The sequence below is a fragment of the Phalacrocorax aristotelis genome, chromosome 8 (assembly GCF_949628215.1).
Source record: "Phalacrocorax aristotelis chromosome 8, bGulAri2.1, whole genome shotgun sequence".
NCBI classification, from domain to species: Eukaryota; Metazoa; Chordata; class Aves; order Suliformes; family Phalacrocoracidae; genus Phalacrocorax; species Phalacrocorax aristotelis.
In genome coordinates, this window is record NC_134283.1 from 28,866,132 (window position 1) to 28,886,632 (window position 20,501).

General features: G+C 39.3%; 1 protein-coding gene across 2 annotated transcripts in view; it reads left to right on the forward strand.

Annotated features, from left to right (window-relative positions):
- The window catches only part of TENM2 (teneurin transmembrane protein 2), a 632,063-nt gene that overhangs the window by 427,369 nt on the left and 184,193 nt on the right, over positions 1–20,501 (forward strand). For both annotated transcript variants that reach the window (XM_075102131.1, XM_075102132.1), the window contains one exon: positions 20,219–20,453. In XM_075102131.1, the coding sequence (XP_074958232.1) occupies positions 20,219–20,453 (235 nt within the window). The remainder of the gene's footprint in view (positions 1–20,218; positions 20,454–20,501) is intronic.

Genomic DNA, 20,501 nt, shown 5'->3' on the forward strand with positions numbered 1-20,501 from the left:
TTACTTTTATCGATCTGTTTACTAAAATTCATCCCTCCATACCTTTTTCTTCTTGGAGTTCATTTAAGTAGTTTATAACCCATAGTTAACAGAAGACTTTCAGGTTGCTCTTGCATTTGTCAACACTGAATTGCATCTCCTATCCCACCACCTGTTACATAGCTTTACTTCCTTTTGAAGCACCACATAGTATATTATATTTTAATTATTTTTAACTTCTAGACTTAGCAATATTTTTTTCCTGTGTATCTTCTCAATTTTCAAGACCTCCTTCATTAAGCACTCTCTACTAGACTTTTTTCATTCTATAACATTTTCCAAATAATGAAAGTATGTAATTCATTGTCCCATTATTACCTTTTTCTTTAACAACCATCTATTCCTATCAAAATTAGTTGGCATTACAACTCCTGTATTGATACAGAAGGAGAGCTCCTCAGTCTCCAAAATTCCCACTTTTTTATTTTTTTATATGCTAATGCATGTAATATATCTCTGCTCTATGATGTAATAGCTGATTTTAATTATGCAGTCCTTAATTCTTATTCTTGGAGCAGCTTAGCCCTCTTGTTCTCAAACTTGCTCAATAGTCTTGGTTTTAAGAATGTATAGGCCCTTTGACATGCTTCTCAAATTGTCAGTGGTACGCCAGCTATGTTGTGTAATCTAGCTTAGTTTTTAATGTATCTTGAATTTCTGTTTCCCGTTGAGTGCTACTTAAAAAAAATAAAAATTGTGGAATTCTGAATGTTGGTGTTTAGGAATTAAATTAATGCAATACCTAATATTTTCTGAAAGCGTTAGCATTCAGAATGCATAAATAATGACATCTAATGGCTTTCCTGTTTCTATACCTGTATGCTAAGGGACAAATAACATTTGCACTAGTCATTGAAGTTTGTGAATGCAGTTGTCACATTACTCGGTCATGGTATGGTTTCCTTATGATTATATCTATTCGCTTGCTCATGTCTGTCAAGTATATGGATTTACAAACCCTGTATTTCTTGGCCTTCTAATACAAAACCTGATTTGGAACCTGGAGTTCCTGCAAGATTTATTTTTCATAATATTTAACCTGATTTATTTGTGATGTGGAGCAATCTTGTGGTGTTCCTTGCATGTTTGACCTGTCATTTAGAACTGCAGTATCACCAGTACAAACAAAATCTGCTATTAACTCTTAGACCATGAAATATTTCTATTGTTCCAGTCTACAATTTCTTCTCATAATGAAACAATGGCAGTGACAAACAAGAGAAGAGATTGCATTCTCAGTTTGACACCAGAAGCTGTATTAGACTCTTTGCTTAAGTTTGCATTTTGTTTAACCATAGAAGCCGTACCTTGAAATACAGTTTGGTGAACTTAATTGGTTTTGCTTGCTTCCTGTAATATTTTGAGTTACGTGAAAATGAATCACAATGGGGGTGATCATATGGTTTCCTAAAATCTATAAAGTTTAAAACGGGGAGATATTGCTTTGTTGTGTTATACCATTTATTATCCTCTGTTCGTGCCGTAAGTCCTTTTATTTCTTTCGTTGTGACTTTAGGGGTTCTGCCTAGCTTGAATTATTTTATTTAAACCTTACTTTATTTCCTTCATCAGAGTTATAATTAATTTTCATTCTAGTTGTTGAGAGGTTTGGGTTGTAAACAGCTTGATACCACCTATTTTGGGTGATACAGGAATACAGAGCATACTGAAATACAATCCCATTTACTGAATCCCACTTGTTATTGAATACAGCTCAGAAAACTCAAATGGCGGTAAAACTATATGCTAACAGCCAAGCTTTCAACAGCACAGAACTTCACAGTAAATCTTGCTTTCAAACCAGGGCTACTTCCTCCCCAACCTGCCTGCCACTCACTCCACGTCCCCTTCACGGAGCAGCAAATGTCCCAGACCACCCTGTGAGATTGAGGAGGCTCCTTTCAGGTGGGAGATGGGGCAGTTCCTGGCTGCTGCCTGGATTTCCCAGCGACAAAGACTGCCCCCACCCCTGCCTGCCCCAGGGCTGTGGAAGAGCTGGAGGCCCCAGGCAGAAAAGCAAGAATGGGGCAGGGAATGCTGGAAGGGAAAAAAGTCAGGGGTTAGTGAGGGGGCATGAAACACAGGGTTTGCAGGATACTGCAGTGAGTTAGGATATAGCTACCATGAACTTCGTGTGAAATAATGTTCAAATGTCTTTAAGGAAAAATAGACAATTCATACATACAACATATATAAATAGGTATGTAACTTCTGGAGGGAAGGAGAAATACATTTACCGTAGGAAACTTTTTAAATATCATTTCATATGAACAAAGACCTGGAAGGAATCTTCTAGCCTACGGAATGGAGTTCCCCGTGATTTGAACACATGCCTTTGCATGGGGGAACACAGATTGCACACTGGGAAAGGAGGAAACCAAGTAGATGTTGTTAGTCCTCATCAGAACCATACAGTCACGATCAAGTAAAATACTGTAGACATATATGTTATTAGTAGTTAGCCCCACAGATGCAGTTTTTGCATTCAACCCTCAAGAAAATTTCTTTTACTATCCAATTATTTTATTTCTAGCAAAGATTCATAATATTAATTACCAACATAAAACCAAAGATGCAGTGCACTGAAACAAAAGGATGCATTTTTATGCCTAGATTAAAATATTACTTGTAATTGTTTACAGTGAAATGTCCTTGCTGTCATAGTGGTTTTGTGTAGTGTTAACAGGGTTATAAACTTTTAAGTTCTTAAAAGGAAACAAAAAAGTATATTATCTTCTATCTATGGTGTAATCTACCATTAGTTACCCAAATATTGCTGCATTTATACTGTATCATGTACTTATCAAACATCTACATGACTCCTTAACTATTTCCAAAACAAAAGAGTCATTATTTACCCACTGTGAAAATAGCCTTGTGTTAGCGGTATTAGAAATCATTAGCTCTATTAAGTCCGTTATCAGCTATGCTAGCAGCTGGAAATATCCTGCCGCTCAGGAGGGCTCCAAAATGTTCCCCAGTCATTATATTCTGGATCACTTTGTTTTCTTGTATGGTGAAAACAGATTATAATCACATTCAGCCACAGGCAAAAATAGAAGCTGACAACACTGGTAGAAGAAGATTTATGAAACTTTTCATTGCTTGGGGCAGTATTTTGTAACAAGAAAACAGTGTTGTCCCTTAGATAGGAGCATGAGTGAACAGTTCAGCTATGTCTTTCTATCATCTTGGTGCACTGTGTCTCAAAATGACACAGTTATCACACTATAAATACAGCCCAAAGCATTACAGATGTCTATAAGCAGGGCTCATATTAATTGTTGATGCGTAAAGAAGAGACGGATCTGTTTATGTTACCTTAGGAAATAAAAATCTATTTTTTTGAAGAGTATAGAAGTATCAATTTTGTCTGGTCATTGCTTGCTTTGAACAGGATTGACTCAGAAGTTGGTATCTGGAAGTGTTGGGGTTAAAATAATACCTTTACCAGTCTTTGTTTTGGGTGAGGCTGACCCTTCAAACAGCATGTCTAAGCGGCAGGATTAAAACAATTTCTTCGACATGGTTTAGGATCATGGGTTTGTTTTTTTTTTTTTCCTTAGCAGAAGCACACTTTGCAAAAACTCCTCCTTGAGAAAGAAAAATAATTTAGTTTTCAAAAGCTACAGTGTTGAAAAAACAATGTGTCCATGAAAGTATCTTCTAAATTTACTATACTACAGGTGTATAGTATAGCTATTGGATCCCTATTTTTAAAACCCTCTGGCATAGTACTGAGGTTTAAGAAATATGCGTCATAGGACTTCCCAGTAACATCTCGGAACTTGGAAACAAGATAGTATTACTAGGGCTAAGGAAAAAAGTGTATGTTAACACAAGCTGCTGCACGTTTGTAGCACTAATCAATGAAAGACGGGTATGTATTTATGAGTAATTACAGGTATAGGTATGTCTACAGTATGTGATATAGCTGTATGTGATACAGCTATATAGATACATCTAAAGTGTGTACTTAGAGTTTACCGTGTCAATACTGCATTATTCCTGCCTACGCAATTCCCTTGTCCCATCTTTGACAGCTCTCTTGGTTGTTTCCCTTTTAATTTACCCTGAATCTTGCCTGAAGAGGAATGCAAACTGTCTTGGAGGAGCTCTGCACCTTTTTATTTTCCTCCTCTTTCAACTTGCTCTCATGGTTCCCCATCTCCTTGTAGCTGCCTCTCACCTGAGAAAGGTGCAGGAGGCGGCTCCTGGGCTGCCTTTGCCACCCTGCTCCTCCCCTCCTCCTCCCAGCAGTGTTCCTGCTAACTCCTCTTTCCTCCCCTGATGCCTCTGTGGCTCTGGGCCGTCGGGGCCTGATGCTGTCCAAAGCCGGGGGGATGCCTGTCGCCTGCCCGGGCAGCCCAGTGTCTGCGGCTGGGCACAGCGGCTCTGCTGGGAGCCCAGCTCAGGGCCAGCAGGATTATTTTGCTTCGCCTGCTCAGCGTTTTTTCCTGAGCAGGTCAGGATCGTTGTGTGTCAGGGTATTGTCCTATGTACTCCTGAATGCCCAGTACAGGTATGTGCCCAGATAACTGTGTGTACCTAATAAATTGTTAACACGAGATGGATAACCTCCACCACTTTAGAAATTCAACTTTCTCTATGCTTCCTTTTTCTTTGACAATCTAGGGTAAATTAATATAGGACCAAGTCAAACTGAATCAGTAACTCTCCCTGCTGTTCATGTGAAGAGCTGAAATCTTCGTCACTTGAGTTCCTGTCTAGAGCATCATCGGAAGTGTTTATAACTAAGGCCCTAAAAATGTTACAAAGATAGTAGCATGCTATTTCTTTTTATGCAAAACCCACGTCATTATGACATATCTGGAGCCGTCGGAAAGGCAAAAATGTATATTTTGCCATCTGACCCAAGTGAACAAGTAGGTGCAGAAAAATCGGTGTGGAAATTGTTACATTTTATATGATGAATCAGGTTTTGAAACAGGCTGAGACTAACTTGGTGCTACGCAGGGATGTCAGAATTCTTGCCAGGTAAGCAAGATGTTTGAGTCTTATGCAAGAACTGTCATAGCACTCCACACACATGGGGAAATATAGGAAAGAAGAGGATGGCATTTAGGGAGGAAAATTCTTAGCAGTGTTTTATCTAACTAGGAAGTAAAATCGTACAAAATTAAGATGAAGTATCTAATTTTGCATTTCAGTCACCAAAAAATTAAAGACCTTTATGTCGTTTGAAAAAGTTTCTCAAATGTATAGAACAAGGTGTGCCAGTGAGTGGAAATTTCATGTTTCAGCAGATGCTACAGAAAGCTTTTATTGCTGTAGACATGTGTAAGGATACTCTCTTTAAAGAACACAAATCATACTTGTCACCAATTATGTATTTCAGCAATGGAGTTATACAAATTAATAAGTCCTTTGTGATGCTCTGGTGAGAGATGGGCTATTTTTTTTTTTTTTTTACTAGGAGTTTAAGGTTGATATCTTTGAGGACAGACTGTAAAAGATGATGAGCCGGGGAGTACAAAAGCAAAGTATGATAAACCCCACAACCTAAAGCTAGTAGGTAGCAGAAAGAGAGGGATGAGAAAGAATGGGGAGCAATGGTATTTAATGATGAGTTTTTCAGACGCCTTCGGAGCTCTGGCACTATGAACCAGTCTGTTAGGGCAGGATGGTGCTGTATTTGCTTGTGCTGCTTCGCTCTGTAGAAGGCACTGGGCCACAGTGCTGTCTTTCTCTTCCCTTTCTGATTCCTTTTCCTTTTTCCATGTTACTAACTTTGTACAGTTCTTTTTGTATTTACCCACCCGGTGCTGCTTTGGGGCCTGCGGAGTGCTTTTCTATTTGATAAACAAGGAATATGAAGCAGGAGTGCCGAGTGACTCAGTGACTCAGACACCATCCTCGCCACTAGATTATGGAATGCTCAGCTAAGGGTTTATTCAGTGCAAATAGTATCTTTCCTAGAATTTTGTGCTTACTTCAGGGTGTTTTCACATGGCAGCACAAAGCTGCCCAGTGGCTGAGGTGGCTACCGTCTAACGTTGTGGCTCCAAAGTGCAATACAATCACAGCACCCTTTTGCCAAAAGCAGGGGGTATGCAGCTTGCACCAGCCACACAGTGATACCCAGAGAATACCCACCTTACTCTTCACAAGAGTCTGTCTTTGTCACTTGCCCCTAAATTTGACTCTGAGGCTGCTTTAGCAGCAGGTTCCCTCTGTTCAGAAGATATTTTCCTGCCAAAACATATTTTTAATGACAGGGCCAGCTGTTCTCCCTCAGGACCAAGCTTCCACTTGGTCCTTAGTTTGCTTCTTAATTGTCTTATTGCTGATGAATAATTTAATAATTTTTCTTGAGTATTTAATAAATTTAGATTTTTGTGAAGTTTCAGTTAATAAAAAGACAACATACAACAGCAGAGAGTTAGTTCTCTTCCCCTCCATTCATGGCACAGATTGCCGTATTTCCCTGAGCTTGTATCAAACGATATGCAAGTAAATTGAAATAGTGAAACTGTAGCAATATGTCTGTCAGCATCCTACACAGATGTGGAGTTTGGGTTTTATTCCAGACTACTTTTTTATGATGCAGAAAATATGCATCGAATGGTCTTTAAGCTTTAACAATAACTGACTTGCATGCCCTGTGGAGGGTAGCTTTTGCTCTTACATTTCTGTTAAAAAGTACTAATTAGATATTAGCTTAAAAATGTAAACCTCTCCACGGGGTAGGACTTGTGGTGTGTATAATTTGGAAAATCTGAGGTCAGCTGTGGGGTTTTTGTTTGTGGTTTTTTTGTTGTTTTTTAACAGGTAGCTAAAAGGTCAAGTGGAAGGATATCGCATTTCTAGATCTTTATCCAATGTAGAAGTTGTCCTATTTGTTTCTGCTTACTGAAATACAATATTCAAATATCTGCGGGGTGGGGGGTGTGTGGGGAGAATAAAACAAACCTGTTTGGAATAATAGTTTAACTTAAACATGGGTTACCTCCTGTTAGCACCCACAGGAATTAGTTTTCATGTTTTTTAATTTGTTATGACTGAAGAAACATATGTGGCAGGTGAGGAAGGCCTGTTGTAAGAAGAAAAAGACCAGGGTGAAACCAGGGGTCTAGGGTTCGGTCATGCAATTCAATATTAATTTACTGCTCTCTGTGTTTCAGTTTATGTGCCTGTAAAATTCTGACAACATTCTTACCTTATGAGGCTTCATTTATGAAGAATCTTAAAACGAACACAGGGCAGATATTTTAGAGAACACTAAGTATTATTATTATTACATTGGTGTTGTTGGTGTTGATCAATTCAGTGTATGTAACATGGACTACAATCAGTTTTGACAGATAAAAACTCCTTAGTCTATGTTGCCAGAGTACAACGTTACTGCTTTTTATGATCCCTTTCTATACCATGTTTTACTATTCAGTTTCACATCTCTTCTGCCTTCCCATGTTAGTGAGTATTTCTTTTAGAAACACGAATTTAAAATAAAATATTTGCTCTCTGGGCACCCATCTCCCTTTGTGACTATGTCAAAAATAACCATAATTCCAAAAGTTGTGTTTGATAAAAGATCATACTTATTCCTGATGCAGGTGCCGTATGCATGTACCCACCAGTGATACCCTTCTCAAGGTGCAGTTTGATTCTTTGTTATCAGAATAAATTTCCCCATTAGTGAAGTTGTCTGAGTTGATAAATGAGTGTAAAGGAAAATCTTTCACACATACCAGTAGCAAGAGAATTACTAAAAATGAACGGATATATTAAATTTTTTTTTTTTTTTTTTAATTTAAGATAACTGTTATTGGCATGGAGCATCACAGCTACCTAACAACAACAATTCAGCTAGCTAAGGTTTATTTTTTAAAGTAATTTGATTTTGGTTAATTTCATGTTAAGTAGGAACACCTAATAAGTATCCCACTACCTAAAAGTGTAGATAGCTGTAATTTACTGGTGGTAATATAATGAAAATAACTGTCACTTCAAATACTAGAGATGTTTAGGAAAAAAAAAATCCCCTTGACTTTGGAATTTCTTAAGCTTGACTTTTCTGTTTCTGAATGATCCTTAGAAATTGTGGCTGATAAAAGGTCCTTGCAGAAAAGCCTTGACGTACTGAACATGTCTCTATAGATAGCTGTGAAGACTTAACCCAGATTTTTCTGACATATTAATTTAGAAATAGGAAGCTTGTGTGCTGTAATTCTGTATCATAGCTTTGATATCATAGAATCATAGAATAATTACGGTTGGAAAAGACCTCTAGGATCATCAAGTCCAACCATCAACCCCACACTACCACATCTCCTAAACCATGCCCTGAAGTGCCACATCTACACATCTTCTAAATACCTCCAGGGATGGTGACTCCACCACCTCTCTGGGCAGCCTGTTCCAATGTCTGAACACCCTTTCAGTAAAGAAATTTTCCCTAGTATCCAATCTAAACCTCCCCTGACGCAGCTTGAGGCCACCTCCTCTCACTCTATCACTAGTAGCTTGGGAGGAGAGACCAACACCCACCTCACTACAACCTCCTTTCAGGTAGTTGTAGAGAGTGATAAGGTCTCCTTTCAGACTCCTCCAGGATAAACAACCCCAGTTCCCTCCACCTCTCATCATAAGATTTGCTCTCCAGACCCTTCACCAGCTTCGTTGCCCTTCTCTGGATACACTCCAGCACCTCAGTGTCCTTGTACTGAAGGGCCCAAAACTGAACACAACATTCAAGGTGTGGCCTCACCAGTGCCCAGTACAGGGGCACGATCACCTCCCTGCCCCTGCTGCCCACACTATCCCTGATCCAAGCCAGGATGCTGTTGGCCTTCTTGGCCACCTGGGCACGCTGCTGGCTCGTGTTCAGCCAGCTGTCAGCCAGCATCCCCAGGTCCTCTCTGCCAGGGCAGCTCTCCAGCCACTCCTCCCCAGGCCTGTAGCGTTGCATGGGATTGTTGTGACTCAAGCGCAGGACCTGGCACTTGGCCTTGTTAAACCTCATACAATTGGCCTCAGCCCATCGATCCAGCCTGTCCAGGTCCCTCTGTAGAGCCTTCCTACTGTCAAGCAGATCCCCGCCCAACTTGGTGTCATCTGCAAACAAAACTAATCTTATTGGATTTTTCAATTACAGAATTGCAATTTAACATATACTAAACTATTAGTGTCCTGCCAAATTGATGCAAATGGGCTCCCTATTCTAGTGGGGACATAAAAGGTGAAAACAATGACTAGTCCTCGAGACTGCTTCAAAGTACATGGATAGTGAGGACTCTTATCCAGGTGTATCAAGCTAAATCTAGTCCAAATTCACCACCCTACTATCCAAACATCATATTGTGTAGAAGATGGGGTCTAGGACCTTCTGCTTTCCTCTACTGATCTCTTTGTATTGTGCCAAATTACTTGCTAATCTGCACATAACCTATACATGTAACGCACACAATCATCAAGAAGCTTCCTTTCTATGTAGAAGACTACTATCACACTTTAAGAGATCATAGGACATATTTATTTATTGTCTTTTTCCTTCATTTCTGCTGACTCTTTCCTTGCCCCCGTGTCTCAGAGGAGTGGAATTCTTTGACTGCCTTCAGAATCCTCCTTATGTCCTTTTCTTCTCTGTCACAATTTCACAAGTCAACTTTTGTATCAAAAAGTTTTCTGAAATTCATCTATCGCATTATGGCTTTAACTGCTGTGAACCTTTTCTGTCTAAGGGATTTCAGCAATCCACACACATTTTAAAGCAGAGATTTCAAAGAGAGCTTTTGATTACTTCTTATCATTAGAAGGAAACTGTTATCAATGTTTGCAGGGTGGCAGATATTTATCCAGAGGTTTTAGCCAAACTGCAGTCCTGGTATTTATCTACTTTCTAGTCTCCTATGAGCACAAAATATTGGGGTCATCCTCTTTTCTTATTTTTATATTCTTATTTAATATTGCTACTATCATTATTGTGAATACAGCATTGCACCTGAGAGCTGTTATCTTTCTTTTCACAGTACTAAGCTCCACTTAGTACTGTGGTGATCTCAGACATTCTGAAGGAAGAAACACTATATAATTGCATTATCATAGCTGCTTTTATACCGTAAATAAAAAATGGAATCTGTTCCCTCATTGCTCAATTACTACCATATTTCTGTGGCTCTTTACTTCAGCCTCTTTGCATTGCTGGTCTCAGAAAAATAAAATCATGGCCTTGAGACAAAGAAGGACAGGTAAAGATGATGTGGAACTGAGCACCCAGGATGAAGCTGTGTTTTCAAAAATGTATGCCATATAAATAATGGGTAGGACTGTGCTATTTGCTCTCCCCTTGACACTGGGAACAAGAAGCATTGCCAGAAGACATTACACTTCCCCTGCCTTCTGTTTGTTCTGGTAAAATGGGGCCACTTCATTTTTTGGTGTCTGCCACTATGATTACACAGTCTCTTCAGGTTGTAAATTCGATTGCCTTCTCCATGCTGGGAATTAAGAACAGCACATATTTAAAGTGGCAGCCCAAAGCTTATAGTTGCATTGTAATTATGGTATCAGAGGTAGCTGGGTAAACTGGGCAGAGGATGTCAGATAAGTCAGCAGCAAAGTCCCGGCAGGGGAATGAGTAGTGACGGTGTTTTCTTTTTCACTGATTATAAGTGATTTGACAGCTGTATTTTATAAAAGAAAAAAAAGAAAAAAGACCCACAGCCTTGTTCTGAGAGCCTCTTCAAGCTCACATAATAGAGAGTTGCACTGAGGTTTAAAGTCTTGATGGGAATTAAGTTTCTGCAAGATGTTGGTAATGCTTTTTAAATAAGACGGCACTTGGTCTTCTCCAGCTGGTCAAAGTTTTCAGTGGGCTGCTTAATTTCTTCTTTGCTAGAGAGCATTTTTCTAGCTTGCAGTAAATTTGTTCATGGAAAATGCAGCAGTAGTGAAGTATTTGATGGGGTATTATCGAGAGGATTGCTAGACAGCCTAAACTCAGTGGGTGCCTCATCACAGTGGTGTTAGGCAGTTAATTTTCCTGGCCTCCAAGCTGACCGTAAGCCAGCTGCAGCCTGAAAGCTATTTTGCCGTTAGCATGGAACAGTGCCTGAAGCAGCACACCTTGCCCCTCGGGCACTAGTGGGAACGCAGCGTGGAGTCCGTGCAGGGAAGTAGTTCCCAGACCAGCGCTGAGGTTCCCTCATGCTGGCCTGGCCTCAGCTCAGCTGCATTGGCAGGTCCATTCTGCCCTGCACTCGGAGTCCTTTGGTCCCTGGGCAATGCCTGCTGGCATCCGCTGGGGCTTCGCTTTCCCTTAGCTCTGCCATGTTGAGGGTCAAGGTCTGTAGGCACCTGCCAGGCACCTGCACGACACCAAGGCTGTAGGTGATGGGGATTGGAATCAGCCCCTGGAAGCTGGTCTCATCAGACATCATATTTTGAGAATTTATAGCCTGGCTGCAGCACCCAGTGACACAGACCGATCATTTACATAGCTGATATTCTCCTGTATTGATTTTTCTGTTTCATCATGTGTGACTGTGGGGGTATTGTTGTTTTTTAGTTTAGGGTTTTTTTTCCCTTCACACACGAAAAACTCCAATTAAAAACTTATGTAAGAACTGCTAGCTTAATGTTGGCTCATATGCTGCCGAGTGATAACCTGTATGAGGGCTGTCATAGACCACCTTACGATACCCTGTATTTTTACTCATTAACCCATGGATTCTTATTCTGAATAACAGAACCTGTTAGCTGAAGTTAACCTCTCTGGTACCTTGAAAAGCCAGGCAACTTTGCCAGGACTTCTTATTTGAATCAGTTGTGACTTTCTTTTCTGTTTAATACCAACCAGTAAAGAATTCAACCCAAATTCCACTGCGTATGGAAGAAATGCCAGTCATATAGTATTGCACCTTGTGGTACCCTGGAGGCAGAGAAATGCTCATTTTTTTCTTGTACTTATTTGTATCTTGCCTGCTTTTAAAAAGAGAAATAACCTGTTGAAAAGTTTGATTCAATGCAACAGATACATTACATTACATTTGCTTTTCTTTACTCCAGCATTATGCAACTTTCCTCTTACTTTTTCCGTATAGTCTACACAAAGTATTTTTACCTGTTCTGCATGTTGGGAAACAGATGGTCCAGGCAGTAAATAACTGGCTTCCCAGGAGCTGTGAAATTGCATTATGCCAGGAAGCTCCTCCAGGAACCTTGTATTTGCTGGTATATATAAGTCTTCATGTTACCGATTCTTATGTATCAGTGTTTAATTCCACCATTTGATTATCAGGTGGTTCAGCCTAAAGGAAAAACTGTACTTGATTATTATTTTCATGCTTTCTTTGGGCTGAAGGGGTAATATGGTAAATATTTCTGAAAAAATGCTCTAACCCTGAAAACCTGTGGAAGGACAGTGTAGTAAGAAAAAACTTTGTTTTTTTCTTTTAAGCGAGAAAACTAGTGTATTTTCATTGATACTGCTGTTGAACTGAAGAAATTTTAGGTTGGTGTTCAGTATGCATTATGTTGAATCATCCCAAGGCAGTGGTATAAGATGGAATAAGAAAAAAATTCAGCAGTTGACAAAAGTTAGCGCTGCTGGGAAGTGATAACATTGCCTGAGAAACAGAGAAATTACTTCATGCTGAAAGCCATGTTCAATATATTTAGTTTCATTAATAGTTCAGCTGCCAAACTTCTCAGTGGTGAGACTAGACATTACAGACTCTTGGAACAACAGAAGAATTCAAAATCGTTACTCTGCTGATAGACCTTTCCTTCTTAAAGGATCTGCATTACCTGGAAGGCTGATTTATTAAAAAGCTCACCTAGGCATTGCTGAGATCTCAGTCTCCGATTCGATCTTCTCTCTGACGCAATTACTTTCAGTAATTTATTTTAGAGACTCTTTTTTTGTATAAAGTTTTTATGAGGTTAGGTTTAACAACAACAAAAAGTATTATTTTGGACAATGTGTAATACATTCTGTGATGTTTTTGAAATAATCAAGATAACGTATTGCATTAAAACACCTGTGCCTAGCATTTCTTTTGCCCCCTTGGAAGGCAGATTTGTGTGCTAGCTGAGTGGTTTATGTAACATCCAAAGTACTCCTGTAATAGCTTCGGGGATGACTTTCTATTGCACCTGACTCCAGACTCACAATGAATTGGAAATTACAGTGCAATTATTCTTATGTCACTATGAAAATTTTCTGGCTCCCCCTTGGACTGTCCAGGGAAACAGAAGTTTTCAAGCTGTTGTCTGATCCAGAAAATGGCACCAGGCTTATAATGCTGGCCTAAATATTTCTGTTCAAAAGTTTCTGTACATTGTTCAGAAAAATGTGTGTCTTCAGTTTCTCTTTGCTGTGATTCTCGGTGTATCAGATTGTGTAAGCTCTGGAGAGGGTTTGTGTAAGTCTCTAGATAGGGTTCAACTCTTTCCCATTCTGCAGAACCAAGTCCATAGAGCAACCTTTAGCATTCTGCACTGAACTGTTCCATGGTAATGATGATGGTAATGATGAACTGTACTGCTTAGAAATATATATGTATGCTTTTCTTTTTAGTTCTTCTTACATCAGTGCCTTCTTGAGACAAAAGTCATATATCTAAGCTAAAGAAGATAAATACACCCTTAGTTTCTCTGAAATATGTTTTATATCTATTTCATTACTGGAAAACTAAATTAAAAGATTCATTAGAAAAGACGTGAAATGCATGGATTGTTTTTAAATTGGAAAGAAGACTCTTTAACTTCTGACTCATTTTGGTAATATGTAAAAATGGAAATAGTGTACCTATATATATGTATGTACACACACACACATATATACATATATAAAAGTATCACAGGACACTGACTCCACATAAAGAATTGTTATTAAAGTGATCTGTTTTGCCATTGACTAGCCATTGTTTTATGCAGCCAGTGCACCTCATGCAGTGTGATAATGAATACTTAAGTGATGTATTTCAGCAAATATAATTAGTACATGGTACCTCAGAGAATGCTATTTTGTAGGGCAGTGGATTTTTACCTCTTTTTATGTGACCCTCACTTGAGAAAGTTGGTTACATGACTGTAAACCCCCAGGTAATACTCCTGGTGAAAGGTGCTAATTCTTTGCCTTTGCTTGCATGAGTATGCACACCATTTTTTCACAGCCAACCAACCCATCGGGTACAGAAACCAAATCTGCCATTTCTTTGGCTCCAGCAATGCTGAGAACAAGCTAATATTTCTGCTCCAAGCAGACTGATGCATGTGGACGTCTGCACAGAGCGTCTCAGCACCTCTGCTTTCAGGAGCATGACAGAGGAGCAGTCATGCTCTGTGTACACAGCAACAACTCAGGTCTGGCAGAGTTAATTTGGTTGCTGCTGCTTCTGCCTCCCATGAGATGAACTCCTGCCCTGCAGGCTGGGAGCCGCAGACACAAAGCATTTGCCTGGCTCATGCTGCGGTGGTATCTGATTGCCTTGTAAGTGGTAAGGTAATTTACCTTCAGCACTCCTGCGAAGGATATGGATAAAGACGCTTATAGATAACAAGTGATTCGGCCGCAATCGCTCAAGGGTTGCCTCAGTCGGAGTAGGATATAAAAAGTACGACAAAGTCCTAGACTTTATCCATTAAACCACCTTTCCCCTTTTCTGTGATTATCTGGATATTGTGGGTAAGCAGTGGGGTATTTTTGTTTGGTTTTTGCTGTTTCTTTTTTGCCACAGAGACATTTAATTTTCTATTCTAATATTGTGCTGAGGAGATGGCTGCAGTGCACTGGCAGAGACTGATAAGTGACTTACAATTTTATACCACACGTTTACTGAATTTTCAGTTTGAAGTGTACCGTCTGGGATGACAGCCAGTCATTCAACCTATTCTTGCCTCAAACATTTTAAAAACATGTGGACAAAAGAAGGAACACCTGGCAAATGTTTTGAGTTTACCATAACAAGAGAGAGGGTTAATGATATCCGTGGTTACGAGCAAGATAACTTGCTTCTTTACAGCATATGTTGGAAACATTTTCAGAATATTTAGATTCTGGTTAACTGTGGCCTTGCATAAAATAATTTAGATAATTAAAGCAAATGAACAGAGCTGAAGCAGACATAAGCATAAAACAGAGTCTGTGTTGCTTGGGAAGGAGCCCTGGTCCCACCCCACCAAACTCAAACGAAAGGTGAAAGCTGGCCATGGAGAAGGCAGCTCCTGGTGATACTGTATTATATTCTTGGGTGTTTCAATGCTTTCTCCCTGACTCTGAGTAATGTGATCTGCCTTTGAAGATGAATTTAGCTTGGAAGGTGGTCCTGTGGTTCTGTGAAAAACCTGTTACTCATTGTGACAGCAGATGATGCGGTTTCCTTGAGAAAAGAGTGTGGTAGAGTTATTTGAATAAAGAGCTAGGAAAACTGAAGATTGGGTTTCTAATGCCGACTAACAAGGACTTTCTGTGGATTTACTTAATTAATTTTTTCTTACAATGCATCAGCTTCATTATCTTTTTGCTTTCAGTATTTGTATTGTTTAGGTGTATAAGGAAATAGTTGCATCATTGTTCATTTCAGAAAAATAATATGTTTGGTTTTTTCTTTTAGTTCTTTTGTGAAAAGGATTGAAGAGGAGGTGTTCATGTGTCTATTTAGCATTTAATCATGGCACAGAGGCTAATTCAGCACAACTAAGATACAATCTACATTACTTTTTTGAGGTAGTAAAGACAAAGAACTGGGATGCAGGGAATGATTGCTTTGCTTAGAATAGGGATGCTGCTGATTCTGCTTTGTGTTTAATCTCTGAGGTGGCAGATTAAGTTGTTCTCCTCAGATCGCTGTGTTGCGTGGGTTTAGTGCATGTGTTGAGTGTACCAAAGCCTTGGAAGAACTTTGGAAAATAATGTGACCATGTTAAAGCAGATCTGAAGTTTCACTTCATATTCTAGGCAATATTTGAATGGCAAAAACAGCTGAGAAGTGGCGTTTGGAAGCATGTGCTCAGGAGCACGCAGCTGTCGCTGTTGTACCTGTGATGCTGTGACATCCCGTGGCTTTTCCTGATCCCTGAGGTTGCCAGGCTCGTGCCAGAATAAGACTCTTACGATGCAGCAGCACAGGCTCATGAAGGATCTGCAGCCACTGCCCGTTACACAGCACTTCCCATGGCACCCCTGCTTCCAACCTGCGCCGTGCACAGCGGGGCCGCAGCCACGGGGCTGTAATTTGGGCTGCAGATCCTTTACTCTCTCCTGTGTATGCAAAAGACAGGAAGGCCATAGTGACAGGATTATGCTCAGGGCTAGTTTTTTGGTGGTTTTTTGTTTGTTTGTTTTTAAGGAGAGAAGTGCTATTTTACATCATCTTTAGCTGTTTTTACCTCTGTGCTAGCCTGATTTGTTTAATTGTTTTACTGGATAAAAGAATGAACAGAGCAAAACATTTTTTTTCTGTTTTTAGCATTTTGGTTCTGATTAAACTCAAATAAGTCAATTGGATAGTTTACGATTACTTTAAGGATATGTAGATCAGACTTTATATTCTCAGATTACTTAATTAGAACACAATTTATCCTCACTCAGCTTCTAATTTGCACATTTGAAATGAGCATTGCTGATATTTTTGACTGCTATAAGATCTCTTGAAGAATTGCGTGTTGATTATATGGTCATCAGGCCCTGATTTTTCAGAAGTGCTCAGCACAATCAATGTGTGCTAAAATTCTTTAGAATTAGGTATGTTTGTCTATTTGTGAATTTAAATAAAAAATAAAAAATAAAAAAAGCCAAAACATGGAAGGTACCAGTATTTCAGATTTCCAATTCTCTGATTTTCATTGTGGTTTTAAGAGACTTCTCCTTAAATCCTGAATGTTTGAGATTAGATAGTGTATTCTGGCGAAACCCTTATTTCAAGTAATAATTGAGAAAATGCATAATTTCCTCAGTGTTTTTCCCCAAACCAGTTTTGGCAACTGCTCTATCAAAAATAAAATCTCTTCCCTGATGTAAAATGACAGATGTACTCCATGAAGACACGTATTGTGTTTGAGCTTCCAAATAATAAAACAATCGGCAAGAGGCCGCAGAGCATGTCCTATTGTAAGATACGTTGTGCCAGTCCTTAAGGCTGCTGATCTTTTATTACGGGACAAATTATTTACTTCTCTGAACTTGCGAGCTCAGCAGATTTGCAGGTACTGATGTTGAAGTTTTTAGGCAAAGATGCTCATAAAGAAGTGCTCAGACATTCAGATGTGAATCCAGTTTTATACCCCTGGCAAGTTCAATGGTGTTCAGCTTCTGCTTTTCATTCATGTAAACAGGTTTATAAAGAAGCAGCATATTAAGCTTTTATCTTTCTCATATATACATGAGTGTGTGTGCATGCTCCCTAGTTAGTACTTCTTTTTTATATATATAAGCTTTTATATGCTTTACTATACGCTATATAAAATCTATGTAACGGTGATATTGTTATTTGTTTTATTATTCTATATTAAATGCTACATTCATCTTACACCAGATTTCTGGGGCTTTGCAGCTGCAGTATATGTTCAGTTACTTCTGCACAGCTTATTTTGTGCAGTACATTTTATTTACTGTGTGAAAACTGAGTCTTGAGGAAGATTAAATTAATTCGTGGTAACTTGAATTCAGTTCTTGCTTTCTTAATCTTACAGAAATTCTCTTCATTTTTACTGATGTGCAGTTGGCTCATGTTTAAGAACAGCCTCTATGATTTTGTGGTTGCAAGATTCAGAGTCTTTATATTGCTGGCACTACTGTGTCTCCCAGAGCAAAACTTTTTTGTTTATGTGGGTATAACTTTTCCATATTTATCCTCAAAAAGGAAAAGCTGCATCCAAAGTAAGCTGAGAAAATATGAAGCACATTAAACTTCTGAAGTAATTTTTAACACAAGGGCACAAGCTTGTATTTTATCCTTCATAAATATCCACTTATTGAAATCCAAACATGCTTTGTTTAAAGCCAGAACACAGACTAGGAGAGTAATTCCACTTAAGCTTCTATGCGTGTGGATATTGTCCAAACACATTTCCTTCCTGCTGGGTCTTACTCCACATGCTGTTCAGGAATGGCACAGGACTGAGTGTAGATTAGACATTTATGTTCTAGGAGGTCCAAATGGGGGTTTTAAACACGAAGTTTGCTGGGTTGAACAGTCTCTTTCAAGCCTAGGTATAAGGCATAGCCAAGTCAAGAATAGTAAGGAAAGCAGCACATATGATGACCCTAAAATTTAGGATGTGTTCATGGAAGGTGTCTTTGTATTTAAAGCAGTTGACAGTATCGTAGGGTAAGCATTCAGACAACAGACATTCAAAAAAGAAACTTCTGTGCAGATTCAAAGCAGCATGGAAAGGATGTAGAATTTATCATCATTCCCTCCTTAAAGTTTCTTGTCATGGGACAACTTCTACTTGCCTTCACAAGTCCCACTAAGCCTCTGTCTCTTCTTCATCAGCCTCTGCTTCCCCAGATCCACAAAAATGCTTAAGAAGATTAATGCTTAGTCTCCAAAACACTCTGTTCTCTTTCTGTTCCCTGGTTGTATTGACACTTTCATTCCTTTTCCCTGGGGCGGGCAGTCAGCAGAGCAGTGCCGGGGAGGAGCTGGTCCCAGGGATGCTGGGGATCAGGCAGGACACAGTCACCGCTGCAGCTCAGGGTGCCCTGCCAGCTTGCCCCTCTGATCACCAACATTTGAGCTGCAACACTGGGTGGTTTTCCCTTTACAAAAGAAAAGAGATGGTTATTTCTCCTCTCTTGGATGGCTTAACGTGAGAGTCTAAAATATCCCCCTGATTATGAAAGGTGTTTTGATAAGAACTTTAGCATTCAGAAGCCTGAAGTGATGCACCGATTTCAGTCCCTGGGTGCATGGCCTGATTCTCAATTGCGATTAGCCTCCCTGGAATGGTTTGTTGGTTTTTTGGGTGGGTTTGGTTTACTTTGGTTTGGTTTTTAAATATTGACCTTAATTAACTTATATTAATTGATCAGCAGTTTTTCTATACTTCATTGTTTTGTATAAAAATAGACCAGTCTAGCTGCAAATGGTTTCCCCTTGTGATTTTTTATTTTGCTGTTTGATTCATTAAGTACAGAATGTGCTTTAGTTTCTAAAAACAAACATACATCATTATAATTATAATGTCACTAATATTACTTTTTCTGATTGTTGTTCACTAGAAAACTACAACTTGATATAATGACTAAAGCGTGCGGTTCATAATCCACTTACAGTGTTTGTTTTCTTTAATCTCTTTTGCTATTTTTATTAGAAGTAAATTATTGCAACATATGGAATTGCACTTAAACTTATCTATCATTCTGCATTTATGTTTAGAAAAGTGACTATGCTAGAATGACACCTGCTTATTCTATTTTCTTCTCATGTACTTTTTATTTTAATCCACTTGCCTTATAGATTAGAAAAATATATTTTCATTATCAGTGTTGACATGTCAGTACTCAAAGAATGAGAAAAGTATATATCCTTCTTTGTCTTTAAAAAACATCACCTATCATTTTTTAATGAAAGAGGCTGAAAGAGTAGCATAATTTTCAGATTCTGGTGTGCGTTTGAGGAATTGCTAAATAGAAAAATACAGGCCAAATCCTGATCACATGGAAGAACGTGAAAGATATCATCATTGCATTGTTGCTCTGTTTTCATATTTGGAGTTCAGTCTTCTTTCACTGGCACAAATACTGTTTGTTTGAAGCTGATTGGTAAAATTTCTGTTGGAGTTTTACAGAAGCCTAAAGACTGTATTCTCAAAAGCTGTTTTTAATCTATTAAGGTTCATGTCCTTAAAGTCCCTCATAGAAACAGGATGGAAAAAGTTCCTCTGGGTGGCTGTACAGAAAGGTCAAGCTAGACTGCTGTCCTGGCTCCTCCAAGAGGAGCCTTTCTCCAGGGAGAATCCATGAAGGAGTATTTTTAAATCTAAATATAGTCTTTGAGAACATCCCAACTTTGCAATCTCAAAATGCTGGTTTAGATCTCTAATATAATCACTGATGTGATTTAACCATGTTTTAATGCCTACAGGTCCAAAAGGCATGCAGGCTTGCGTGGTTTGGCTTTTTTTCCAGGCAGCGGTCCACTGAAAATGGCAAAGAGAATAATACCATCAACATGCATTTGTGATTTATTTTTCTTTTCTATTTTAGGCCCTTCAAATCATCATAGCCAGTCAACGCTGAGGCCGCCTCTCCCGCCTCCTCACAACCATTCACTGTCCCATCATCATTCCTCTGCCAACTCCCTCAACAGGAACTCGCTCACAAATCGCCGGAACCAGATCCATGCGCCTGCTCCGGCACCCAACGACCTGGCCACCACCCCTGAGTCTGTGCAGCTCCAGGACAGCTGGGTGCTCAACAGCAACGTCCCACTTGAGACCAGGTGGGTCACATGGACGGACACCCCGGGGGATGCCATTGCACTGAAATG